At 41.9% G+C, this 13,241-nt stretch overlaps 3 protein-coding genes and 1 long non-coding RNA gene across 4 annotated transcripts; all 4 read left to right on the top strand.

Annotated features, from left to right (window-relative positions):
• The first annotated feature begins 462 nt into the window (after positions 1-462).
• LOC145701148 (uncharacterized) lies at positions 463-5,150 on the top strand. The gene is made up of 5 exons (XM_081778375.1): positions 463-1,436; positions 1,481-1,549; positions 1,603-4,770; positions 4,815-4,967; positions 5,012-5,150. The coding sequence occupies exons 1-4, from the start codon at positions 463-465 to the stop codon at positions 4,924-4,926; spliced, it is 4,323 nt and encodes a 1,440-aa protein (XP_081634501.1). The 3' UTR covers positions 4,927-4,967; positions 5,012-5,150.
• Positions 4,926-5,566, top strand: LOC145701146 (uncharacterized). Its single transcript, XM_081778374.1, has 3 exons — positions 4,926-4,967; positions 5,012-5,187; positions 5,235-5,566. Exons 1-3 carry the CDS (start codon positions 4,926-4,928, stop codon positions 5,509-5,511), a joined length of 495 nt encoding a protein of 164 aa, XP_081634500.1. The 3' UTR covers positions 5,512-5,566.
• Positions 5,567-5,768: 202 nt separating this feature from the next.
• On the top strand, positions 5,769-7,751 carry LOC145701145 (uncharacterized). Its single transcript, XM_081778373.1, has 4 exons — positions 5,769-5,960; positions 6,001-6,122; positions 6,182-7,259; positions 7,299-7,751. The coding sequence occupies exons 1-4, from the start codon at positions 5,778-5,780 to the stop codon at positions 7,749-7,751; spliced, it is 1,836 nt and encodes a 611-aa protein (XP_081634499.1). The 5' UTR covers positions 5,769-5,777.
• An 18-nt stretch (positions 7,752-7,769) lies between these two features.
• Positions 7,770-8,514, top strand: LOC145704259 (uncharacterized). The gene is made up of 2 exons (XR_014134436.1): positions 7,770-8,020; positions 8,062-8,514. It is a non-coding gene; the product is annotated as an uncharacterized LOC145704259 (long non-coding RNA).
• The last annotated feature ends 4,727 nt before the right edge of the window (positions 8,515-13,241 follow it).

Here is a 13,241-nt window from a genome sequence, read left to right as displayed (position 1 = left end):
TCAAATCAAATGTTGTTTCTGCGATTTCGACATCAGCGTCAACATCGCCAAGTGCCGCGACAAGTGTTTCCATGCCTGAGCTTATTTTTATTTTGAGCTGGTTAAGGCTGTTTAGTCGAAGTGACCACTCGAGCTTGATCCTATAAAGATGCGCCGGTGAGGAAGAAATCGGACAGACCGAGATGGTCAAAATCAGGTAAGGAGAGAGAGAGAGAGACAAATTTTTTGGGAATTTACATATTTTATTCAGTAGAAACGATAATGGAGCGGAAACCATATTGCTGAAAAATATAATATCTTTATAAAATTATCAAACATTTTTTATCTGAAAAGTTGATTTTAGAATCGAATGGATTTTTTTAATCTAGTTGGTGTAATAGATTTTAAGATTTTAAACTCTCAAAATGATTTTCTCATAATAAAATTGTTACCATTTTGTTTGTCCGGGGTTTCCGGCTAAAAATGTTATATTTTTGTTCAAACATTCTCGCCATCAATGCGGTGGCAGGCTCCCTCCTCGACGACCTCTTCGATGACGTCACTGCCAGCACTCTGAGAAACGGTGCAATTTCCTTGACCCTTGTCGACCAGACAACTCTCGTCATTCCTTCTTCACCAACCCTTCTTCCTGACGGTGTATCGAATCCAGCTCCCAACGCCGGCTCAACTCATCCAGTTGGCTTCACTGTCGATGGTATTCCGATTCGCGGCGTTCTCGCTGGAAACAACTGCGATGTGACTCCAATTGCGCTCAAATTTTCCGACGAGTGTTTCAAAACTCTCTTGCCGATCACTGCCAAGGGCTTCGAAATGGACATGGCTGCGTCTACCGAGATGTATTTCGTCCCGCCAATGTGCCTGTATGAGGACCTGGCTTCGTGCGACGAAGTTGAAACGACCGTCGGCTACGCTCTCGATGGATTTCCAATCAAGATGTCTTCGGACCCCCCTGCCGCTTCGGCCATTGATGAATGCGGTGGTGGATACGATGCTGATGGAAACTATCGGTACCTCTTTCAAGATAAGTTCCCCTACAGTGTCAGCTGCTTCAAAGGCGAGCTAAGTATGAAGCTTCCAATGGATGATGTGTTCTACTACGACGGTGGTGCTTGCAAAGAGCTCTATGAAATCGCCAGAGGAGCACAAGAGTATGTCAAGCTAAACAACGGTGGGCAAGCGCTCCATGACTACCTAAACTACGGCAATTCCAACAAGACAACTATTGCTGATTCGGCAGACTCTTTGAAAGGACGAATGTCTCATGGTAACTACAGAGCTTCCCCAGAGGACGAGAGTGCCCCGGGCAATAATGGAGACAAGAAGAAGCTGAAAAAGATCGAAAAGCCAATGAATCCTATAGCTGAAAAGCTTCGTATGCTCTTTGATACAGCAAAAGGCTTGGATATTGATAAGATGAATATCGATGGAGTAAAAGAGTAAGCTTCAAATAAAAAGTAAGAAAGATAAAAATATCTTTTAGATTTTTTGAAAAATCTCGCAAAAGAAGAGAAGAAGAAGACTACCTTTATTCTGACATTTCCAGGAATGAGTCCCATTTATTGAACTCGTCAAATCTCGAGTAATATTATGGCCTCATTATAGTTACTACACGTACACGACAACCACCACGCAACAAAGTTCTACCTATGCAGTTTATGATGAGACCGACTCGATTGACGAAACGATGCCCGCGGCGAATTTCACAATGGATCTTCAGAAGGAATATCCGCTTTTGTTTGCTCCCTTCGGATTCGTTCGGTTTGAAGAATTTCAATACTGCGAGGACGGATCTGGTTGTGTAACGATTTGCTCACAGCGAAATTTACGATCTCGTTGCAAAGAAGACATCGTTGCCTGCGATGGTTGTGAAGATGAAATTCCGGTTGTTGAGAAAAAATGCCTTGGATTCCAAGGCCTTTATCGACCAGCATACACCTGTCAGATTAAGAATGGGAGTGAAATAATCGACGACTTCACGTCCCCTTATGGGTCATATAATTCTGGTGAATTCAATCTATACCCACGAATGGGGAACGAAACCGACATTTCCTGCTTTTTTACTGATATTCTCGGACGAAAAGTTGAAGATAAAGAATCAGGATGTCCTGCAAATTTGGTCAGATCCTCACAAGAAAAAATTTCAGCCTTCGAAACTTGCACTAGAGATTCTGCCGCCACACTTCCACTTGAATTCAATGAGGCCGCTAATTTGGATCTACCTGATGTCCTTGGTGCCAGCGCAAATCTTCTCAATTCATGCGTCTGCCCCGAAGGAAAAGTTTGGTCGTTTCTTCAGAACTGGTGTATCCCTCGATCATCTTGTAGCTCCATGGAATTCGAAGTACCCGTCCCTTGCGAAACAAGAGCTGAGGTTCACAAAGCAAACGGATGGTACCCGCTTACCTGCAAAAATGAGGAAGATTACTTTCCAAAGTCTTGCATGGTCTTCAATGAAATCTACAATCTCTGCTTTGAAGTTGATGACAATGGAGATATCGATAGAGACGGACGATTGGATATCATCGATATGACTGCTGAACCAGTTAAACCTGACAACGGACTTGAACCCGGCCAATTCTATTCACCCTGGGAACCGGTGGACTCTTGGTCATACCAAGACTACTACGATGAATCGATCACTTACCAAAGAACGTCATTGGATAAGTACACATACGAATTTAAAGAAGACAACTGCTTCCCTATTCGCGCCGAGCTCTATTTCCCAATTGATCACGCCTCTTTTGAGGGATATTCTCGGGTCTTACTGGAAGAAAACAATTGGTCTCACTTCAGTTATTATTGCCGATGCATGGAAACAGAGGGTGAAAGCATGTGCGACCCAGGTCAGATGGTACGATTTGTCTGTGAAGATTTCCCCGAAGATTACGGAAATACTGACTCGTATGATGACTATGGCAGTATTGCGTATCCTTCCTATCCGGAATACGGTAATTACGGCGACTGGGGATACAACAACTATGATTCCGACTCACTTCAAGCCATGGCTCCAAAAATCATCAGCAATGTGATGGATCAGCTAATCTGGGGTCAACTTTCAAAATACTCTTGCATGGAGATGTTCCTTCTCCAGCGATACCACTCTGCAGGCACCTACTCTTGCACCGACGCCATCAAGAACGTCTACACCGAGTGTCTCAAAACATCATTTTCGATGGCCGGAGAAGAGATCGCAACAATGCTCGCGGAAACAGAAACTAAAGCGATCGAGTATTTCTTCTGTATAAAGAATTTGACGCCGATGACCGTTGAAAATTATTTTTCATACTGGGATGAAAGCGTCTGGGACGTTTTCTACGGAGGCATTGTTGATAAGTACAATTTGTATGATCTTGACTCCGGACGAAAAAGAAGAAGTCATGAGACGAATTCAACTACACCTTATGCTCAGACAACAACTCCGGGCTATGGAGACTATGATTGGCCGGAAACAAGTGGTAATGATTCTGATAATGAGAAAAGGAAACTGACAAAAGATGATGTCTACCAATTGATTAAAATTGGTGCTCATATCGTTGAGTCGAATCTCGCAACACTTGTTACAAGCCATGCGGTGAATATTTCGGCTGCTTCAGTTGCCAATGATGACACTTTCTACAGTGGTATGTGCACTCTTTGGGGTGAGATGCAAAAATCAGTCGACAAAGCAGCAAAGGAAGGAATCAAGGAAACCATCCACGGTGACTCTATCGCAGAAATGCTGAGCGTCTTTAATCTTACAGACAGCGAGTGCTATGAGATCAAAGAGAAGATTGAAGAAATTTCTCCGGAAATCGGAATGACCTGGAACTTGACATCCTCTTTCAATCCATTCTGCGAGAACAAGGAGCAGTGGCCGAAATTACCTGACTTTATCAAAGAAGAGATGGGACCATTCGAACTTCGCTGTGAGATTCATCAATTTGCTGACCAAGTCGTTCAGTGCTTCAACGAGTACATCCTCGGTCGAGTTCCACATGGCGACAATTACTGGAAGAATATTCTCCGAGCAGGAGTTTGCAGCTACAGCCGCATTTCGAGAAACTGCCTTGGCATGCCATGGGTTGAAGCAGACATCGAAGAATTATACGAAGAAGTTCTTGACGATATGTTCCGATATGATGAGGAACATGTTTTCAACGCGTTTGCGATGATTGCCCTCGACAAGATCAGAGACTTTCCAACTGAATTCGACGAGTTCATGCATTGGGCGTGGGCTGAAGCTCAGCGATTTCTACCAGAAGATATCACAAGAGAGATTGAGATTTACGTCGGAAACCCTGCTGAGAAGCTCCTCAAATTCATCGAAGATCTCGAAAATGGCTTACTTATCAACAAGAGTGGCATCGAACGACCAATTTGCAACATGGGAACGCAGTTTCTGACATTCCTGAAAACGATCCTCTTCGAAGACGAAACTACCCTATGCTCATTCATGTCATCAGCCATCGAAACTCACAAAGCTCTTCTTTACCAGACCCACGCAAATTTCGAGAATTTCTCAAAATTCTGCACCTTTGTCGTTGAAAAATTCGCAGATATGTTTGAGGATATGTTTTTGAGAGATTATATCAAGAAAATGCTCCTTGAAGAGGGAGTTATCCCCCCAATCTTCATCAACATCGCACTCAATATGTTCGATACAAAGACTGCTTATGAAATCCGAAAATTCTCGAAATGGGAGAAACAAGAATGCACCTACTTGCTACACTGGAGTGAATGGAGTCAATGCTCAGAAACTTGCGATGGTGGATACCGTCATCGGGCTCAGATGTAAGTGGTGAATTTAATTAATGAAATGATAAATTATTCTTTAGTTGTATGGATAAGACAATGAGCCAGGTGTCGAACATTTTATGCGGACCGGATCTTCTTTTTCAACAAGCGAGCCTTGCAACACTTTTGAGTGTGCTCTTCCTTGTTCTGTAATGGCAAATGTGCCGGATGAATTTAACATAACCACGTACAAGGTAACATCTCTTCTAACAATCAATAGCTTGACAGCCTTCTCTAGGTCGACTGCAAGGATAGAAAACTGACAGTCTTCCCATTTTCGTACGAAAACGGGCGACTACGAGTCAATGGAGTGAACTACCCAGTCAGAAAAATCGAGTCATTTGACTTCTGCAACAATTATTTTGAAGACTCGCAGTGGGAAGCAATCGAAGATTTCATCGGCCAAAGCCATAAGTACTCTTTATTATTTTTAAATTCGAAACAAAACAAATTTTTTTAAGGACGAAAGAATTTAATTTTTCTCACAACAAATTCGAAACTCTTCCCGTCAGCGTTCTGCAAAGACTGACCAAGGGCGCTGAGCTCAACATGGACGGCAACGAAATCTGCAAATTTGACTGTGAGGGTTTCGATCTCCGACAGTTCAGTGGAAAACTCAATTTGTGCCTTCAAAACAATCCAATTAGTTCTGTTCCCTTTGAGTTCATCCCTGCAATGGGGTACTTTAACAAATTCGAGTATGATGATGGAGTTCTTGGCAGAAACAAGTCCACTTGAATCAAGTAAGACTGCTTCTCCTTTCAAAACTGTATTGAATAAAACAATACTTTGATCGTCACCAAAATTTCACCAACAGTTTTGCATCTTTAATGAATTTGTATTATACAAAGTTAAGTAAAACATTATTATTGATGTCGATTGCAGGTGCTTTGAGAAGCTGTTTCTACTTACTTATTCTACTCGCTATGGTTACTTTTAATTTTGGACCGTTTAAAATGAACTCGTGTGTCGGAAACTTCGCCTTTTGAGCCGACCTTCCAGAGATGAAAAAACTCTACTTTTTGTCTCTTTTTTCGAGCTCGTTAGCAACGAGAGGAACATTCAATGATCAGGAAACTACTCCAGGATCGTATTGCCTCAAATGCGAGTACATAAATATCGCGGATACAGAAGCACTTGCAGTTAGTGCGCTAGGAACATCAACGAATCCGTGCATTGCTGGACAGGTAAAAGGCTCGACAAGTTCTTTTTTCATACAAATTTCAGAATACGGTCAGCATCGTAGTCACTAATGGTGTCTCGGCAGAACCTGGCTATGCTGTCGAAGCAATAGCAAATAATAACTGTGTTGCAGAATTTTTCATATTCAAGGATAAACAACAAGACAAGTAAGTTCCCCGTACCTTTGATCCCATTTACATGTGCCATCAGCTTCATTCTTTTTTAGGTTTATTTATGGCGTCAAACGAACAACGTCAACAACAGCAAAGACCGAATCAAGAGTCGACTTCCCACTGTACAAAAACGTAAAAGCTTACACTGTGAGTAGTCAAACTGAAAATCCTGTCTTCGTCGCCTGGACAAGTGGGAACAAGTACATGGATGGTCGGGCCGATCCGTCAACAACGCCAACATCCGCAGTCACAGTCCAAGAGGTTGAACATCTTGGATGTATCCTCTGTCACGAAGTCCAGAAGTTCGAAGGTTCAGATGAGCCCGAAAAAAACGATGCGATAACGATGCCATGCTGGAACCCAAGTCTCAACGGCGCAGCATTCGATACAACAGACTTCGGCAATACACCTGGCTACTGTAATCCGGTTGGCACAGGAATCTGCAAGACAGAAACCTACGGCTGGAAAACAGTTGAAGATGGAGAAACGACGGTTTCAAATGTTTTTGTGGGAATTCGCCGGGGATGCGCATCATTAACAGATATTGCAACTGATTCCCTTCAAAATTTGTCTCCCGTTCCAGAGAGAAAGGAAGTCACTCAGGGACTTCTACGACTCTACGCTGCATCGGATGACGCTTCGAAAGCAATCGAATTGACGAAAGCACCCGTGCAAAATACTGCTGCTGATGCTGTTCGTTTCTCGTCTTCTTCTCGAGCTACTACTGTAGAAACCACACAGACTTATGAGATGAGACCGATAACAAACGCACATGTCTCCTCAAGCGACGATTCTCTGACCGACCCTGATGTTCTCTACCAAGCAGCTTCAATAACAGAAATCGAGTGCATCAAGTGCGAAACATCAGCAATCACAAATACTGATATCAAAGACGCATGCTATGCCGCCACTGTCACAACGAAAACAAGATGCGATTCTCTTAGCTGCTTTTCTGCATCAGTGGCGTACAAAAGCGAAACGAATCCAGATACAGTCTACTATTATGCCAAAAGAGGGTGCACTGTCAATCCTGAACTTGCAATCCCAGCTAGTGGACCAGTAACAGATGTGAAAGTTCAGCCTGGTTTTGCTGATATCCGACAAAAGTTCGAAAAAACAACCACTGACAACGTAAATGGCAAGTATAAACAACGAGCTTACAGTTTTTAGGGGAATACTGGGAAACCGTCAACAGCTCAAGAAGTTAAAGCCTTCACATGCTATGAATGCTCCTTGTCGACAACTAAAGAAGCTGCATCTGAACCAACAGAGGATGAGCTTCTTGCAAATGAGGACACCCAAACTTGCTGGAACCCTGAATCAGATACAACTCCAAAATCTGTCACTTGCCTCGGGCAGTGCTATACAAAAGCATTCAGTTACAAGCAGAGTATCGGGACAAAAGAGTCACCAAACTTTTCGTTTCACATGGTGCTTGAGCGAGGATGCGATGCAGATAACACGATGAAGGAGGGCAATGAGATTTCAGGGGTGTTGAATGGAGTCAAAAAATACATAACGACTTGTGACGCAAATGATGGTGAAAACTGTAACAAGGATTTGCAAAGGGCTTCGAAAACACCTAGCATTAGAAATTTGAGAAACAAAATTTTGACTACTTAGAATTTATAAAAAGCCCTCGGTTAGATCACAAGTCAGAAAACCTTCCAGACCCCATCGATTCTGAAATGCCAAGTCTGCAAAAGCGCCGCAGGAAACTCAAAAAAGAGCGATTCTTGCTTTGCGGAGAGAAAATCTTCTGATGCAAAAGACTGCCCAGATGCGACTTATACTCACTGCTTGAGTATCTTCAGTGTTTACAAAATTGGAATCGCGGAGGTTTACAACATGGAAAGAAAATGCCACAAGGGAGCGCTTGGAGATAAATTCAAGTAAGAGCCTTTTCTAAGCGGATTTTTTAGACTTTTTTCAGCCCCGTTGCGACTGTTCAAAATGTCAATTCGACGTCGGAGTATTGTTCTTCTGCGAGTTGCAATGGAAAGAGCGGACTGGTCCCAGCTAAACTTCCATCGGCTCAACAAGTAACAGAAGCGCCTCCATCCTCGGCAATTGGAATTATGGCTAACGCCATTCTCATCGGACTCGGATCTTTATTTTTGATACTTTTTTGAAACCGCTCAGGTTTCCGATTAACGTTGACATTTCAATGAAAATCACTGTACATATACTTTTCTTTACTTTTCGCATGCTGCAAAGAATTTCCGGCGATGATTTTATTCACTGTGAGTTCAGATGAATGACGTTTTATTTTGCTTATGACGGCCGTGAGTTTCTGATGAAAATCTTAATTAATAGAAGCGAGGGAGCAAGGCCTGAGGGTTTTACTGATGTCTGCTTATTGTGAATAAATATGCCGATGAAAAAAGAGTTTCCTGAATTTGAATCAATGCAGGAGGAAGCTGAAAACCATTAGCTCATCACATTTCGATGCTTTAACTCTCGTTTCCGAGTCTAAAATTAGTTCAAACTTGATCTCCCCGATTGAAACACGTACCGTACATCCTAGCGTCTTGTATGAACATGATAGTTAACGTGAACGGAACGAAAAACCGAAACTAGAATTAAATTAAAAACATGTAGGTATTCTTATGTCTCAGTAAAAATATTCACACGATGAAGATATCTGATTTATTAAACGTAAAAATCAGTAAAATCCTTCAAATTGAAAAAGTCATCTTCTTCAGATCCAGAAGACGAACCACCTCCATCAGATTCATCTTCGGGGTTATCAGTAAGCTCGAACATTGTTTGGTTCGATTCCTTATCGTCCATGCCCGTGCTGGCACCGCCTGATGAGCTACCATCATCGTCGTTAAATGACTCCTAAAAATAATGAAAAAAGGAAGTATATCGGTTATGAGGACGTTCAAGCTTCCAAATTGATGAAGATCAGAAAGCTCCGAGTCGAGAAGATCTTCTTCCAAATCCAAGGCCATTTCAAGCTCTATCTCAATCTCTTGAGCCTCGAGGGCATCTTCTCATCCTGATCAATTTGCAGTTGAAAATTCTCAAAGTCAGAAATTGACGAAAGAGATTCTTGATGATTCTGCTCGACAATCTTAATCTGCGAATCAAGCATGCTGAGCTCGGAGTCGGAAAATTGATCCAAACGGAGAAGATGGTCGAAGAAAATTACGTCCTCTCCAAGAATACTTAAAGCAGTCGAATTCGACTAAACCTGCATTTTGGCGTTCAAACCTGTCGATGATTACAGTATCAAAAGAATCAAAACTTGTTTCTTCGGCAAAGAAACTCGAGTTTATTGACCCAAAATTTCTCTTTACCACGGATCGTTTTCTTTTCACAAATTTGTATCTTTTCTTGTTACAAGTAAGAATGATTTTCATCTCAAAAAGAAATCGGGAAAGCATCTTTCCCATTTTTGCATTGTCAGCTTCTTCGTGTGGTTTCAGTTGATTTAAAAATTGACGGAATGATAACAAAGTTATCGGCCTAATGAGAAGCTTCAGTGAAGTCAAACTGTAATCAAAGGTACCATGAGAAATCTGAATAAATGCAGAATTTTTGCATCAGATCTTCTGAGAAAAAGAAAATTCGTTACCGCGAAATTATCGAGGGATCTGTTTCTGCAAGCGAAATTTCCAAACTTGATTAAATTCAAACAAATCTGAAAAGTCGCCAACATGACGGTCTATCCAGTGTATTACGGTACACTACCGCTTTTCGGAAATCCCGAATCCAATTTAAAATAATGAATCGAATCCGGATATTCGGACGGATTCAACGTCAAGCTAACGCTGCTGAATCTGTCCTTCACATTTGAATTTGAAAAAATAAAGAAGAGATCCTGCGAATAATAACGGGATTATGGTTTCCCGATGACGTTGATTTTTAAGTGCAGTTTCCAATCTTTGATGCCGGTGATTTAAGATTTGATTTTCGTCCATTCGGAGCATTTTTCGCTGAAGATATCCTGAATATTATCAAAGAAAAATCGAAGAAACGCCGGTTTACTGATACATATAAGATTGCCAACGTTGAAATTAGAGGTTGCGAAGCGTGATTATTCGAGAAAATCTCTCGCTTAGAAAAGATTTTAGGGCACTAAATGATGGCGCGAATAAATTTATTTCGAGTGCATAAGCGAAAGTGTCAAAAATGAAGACGACGCTGAGAGGAGGACTTGTAAATTCGCGCACAAAAGTCTCTCGAAAAGAGAAAAATTAGCGTCCTCATCATTTTTCTCGAAAATTTTCGAGTCTTTCGAGAGATTCAAAACTTAAAATTGCGCTTTTTTTCCTCCGAGGGACTTTAAATTCTTACAAAGCGCCAATCAGCGAAGCCTATATTTTTCAATACTCTTCGAGAGACACTCGAAAGACACGGGAAAGTTGCTAAAGCACTCTAACAAAAAATCTATAAGCGCCAAAATTTTGGTCCAAAAATGGCGAGTCCTGATATCTACCAAGGAAAGAAAGACTAAGATTTCTGAGCGCATCAAAGGACGCAACATCAAGTGCTCAAATTGCTGAAGGATGAAAATGAGTAAAGATTTTAGATGGACTTAAGACGTCATAAAAGGGGCACTTGTAAGTGTGCTGTAGAGAAGAGAATATTCTCGTTCAGTCAACTATTAAAATTAAAAAATAAATAGCAGACTCTTATTGCTAGACTAAGTAAGAAGCCGAAAATCTTTTTGAGAAAAGGGAAATGATTGAAGAAGGCGTTGACTTCTCGATGCTTAACTCGGAAAGCGACTGTATCGAGATGCTCAGAAACATGCTCAATCTACCCCAAAGTGAGGAAGACGAAGAAGTCATCAGAACCGCCTTTGTTTATATACGCAGACTCGAGTACATCCTCAATACGATTGAGAACTTTTACAACTCTTTATCATGAATAAACATTTATTTGCCATAAATTGATTTTTCCGACAATAAAATTTGTCGAAATTTTCAATTTCAAAATCAAGATTTTATGCAAATTGACTCCATCTTCAACGATCCGAAGCTTAAGGGGATGTTGGTCGAGAATTAGGAATTAGGTCGGCTAAATTTCTTTATCCTCAAAAGCATGTTGAGTTTGATCATTGATAACCAAAAGGTTTATAAAAAAATAAATATAATCTGCTTGAAGCCAGAGTCATTACTTATTTATGACAGCTAGAATAAGAGTAAGATTAATTTTGATTATTTAAGGACCCCCCCGTCAGCTTTTTTTGAAAAATCAAATTTCGGAATTTTAAAATTTTGACCCCGGAAATGGATTCTACAGGTCAAAAAACGATTTTGAGGCTTCATTTTTTGGGGGTCTATCTCGACTCCTTCAGCCTCAAAATCGTGTTTGAAAATTGGACTTTTCGCCGAAAATTGACGATTTTGGCCTAAAAATCGGCAAAGATACCGATATTTCTTGGTCAAATCTTCGTCTTTTCAAGTTTTTGAAGCAAATTTAACTTGAAGACACATTAGGAACCAAAAATATGGTGTTCTTAAAAATTTCAATTTTTCGGAGAAAAAAGCTGACGGGGGGGTCCTTAAAGAAAAATATAGCTACTGGTAGAGGCTGGCCTTGATTCAATGATTACATGAGAAATATTCGTTGTGATTTGAAAACAACGCCACGCTCTGAACGAGTGATAGAGTCGCATCACTGTCGTCGATGTTATCATCAAATATAAGCTCCGCCGCCATCAACGGGCAATACACACTTCGAGAGATCGAAAAGTTCGCGTAAAATTTGATTTTTTCTGCTGATGAAGATTCTAGCAAGCCTTTTACTTGCTGGCACCGAAGCCTGGAATCTTGGCGGATGCTCGCCTGATGAGCTTTTTTGGTACGATACCGGACTCGCAACTCGTCTGTCGAAACAGCTGTCAATTCGACTGGATTGGCAGGGGATCAAAAGCCCACTACGCTGAATTCGGAAAGTACGAAAACGGTTTTCTTGCCTCTTTGAGCGCCATCAAATGGAATCTCGACTATTTGAGCAAAGACAAAGGCTACATCGGTATGCTTAGATTCGATCGGAACTACTGTAAACGGCCGATTCTAAAAGGTAAGTTCTTTTTTCCTGAAGAAAAAAATTATCTTTTTTAATAGCGATTGGCGAGGGACGCGTTAAAGTCGAAGTCTTCGACCGAACCGATGAAAACTACATGACAGAAGCGCAATACTGGGAGCTCCCTGAAAACGGGGACAAAAAAGTTGAGGCCGCTTTTGTCCAGTTCCGACGGACCGGGTACCAACAAGGGGAGTTTCTCAAAAAGGGCAAGGATCGCTTTTTCGTCCAAATGACCGGTGTCCAGAAGGATTTTGGCCCGCTTGATCCACCAAATGATCTCGTCACGCATGACGACTTCTACCAGTGCTTCAAGAGCGTCGGATTGATGACGATGGCTGACGACCAACAAGGGCTTCTTCAATCTGACTATACGAGATGCGCCGCTTTCCAGCGATACGGCCAAACGCCAAACTGGCCCGATGGTCCAGGCGCGTTCGAAATTGGTCCAGAAACTCTTGGTTCGATCGGTGGTTGCCCCACTCCAGGTGTTCCTTTCTCCTCAGCTCGATCACTCGCGAACTTCGAGCAGTGGAATGAAAGTCAGGGCCTTTCTGCTCGAATCGTAGGAGGTCAAGGAGTCAAAGAAGGCGAATGGCCCTTCATCGTTGGACTTCACGGCGACGGAAATATCAAGCATAATTGTGGAGGAACTATTCTTACAAAGAACGCTCATGGACCAGATTTCATCGTCACCGCCGCTCACTGTTTCAATGAAGAGACAAAAGTTAACGTCACGGTTGGCGACTGGAATCAAGGAAATCACAAGTCGCCCAACGAATTTATGGTCGAAGGTGATGTCATTATCCACCCCTTCTTTGATAATACCCTTTATATCAATAATATTGCCATGATTCGAGTTCCAAATCTTTCGAAAATCAATGCAGCCGCTTTCGAGCCCGCTTGTCTTCCTACTTCGAGACCTGCTCACGGAAGTAAGTGCTATGTCGCCGGCTGGGGAACGACTGAATACCTGGGAGAACAAAGCGACATTCTCAAGGACGTTGGTATCTGGACATTCTCAGACGAGTACTGCCTTACGACAAGTCTGTTCTCCGGACTCCTCGGGCA

This window comes from Oikopleura dioica, chromosome PAR (assembly GCF_907165135.1).
Source record: "Oikopleura dioica chromosome PAR, OKI2018_I68_1.0, whole genome shotgun sequence".
Lineage (NCBI taxonomy): Eukaryota > Metazoa > Chordata > Appendicularia > Copelata > Oikopleuridae > Oikopleura > Oikopleura dioica.
The sequence above is the reverse complement of the archived record's forward strand: the minus strand, read 5'-3'. Positions and strand labels throughout refer to the sequence as shown.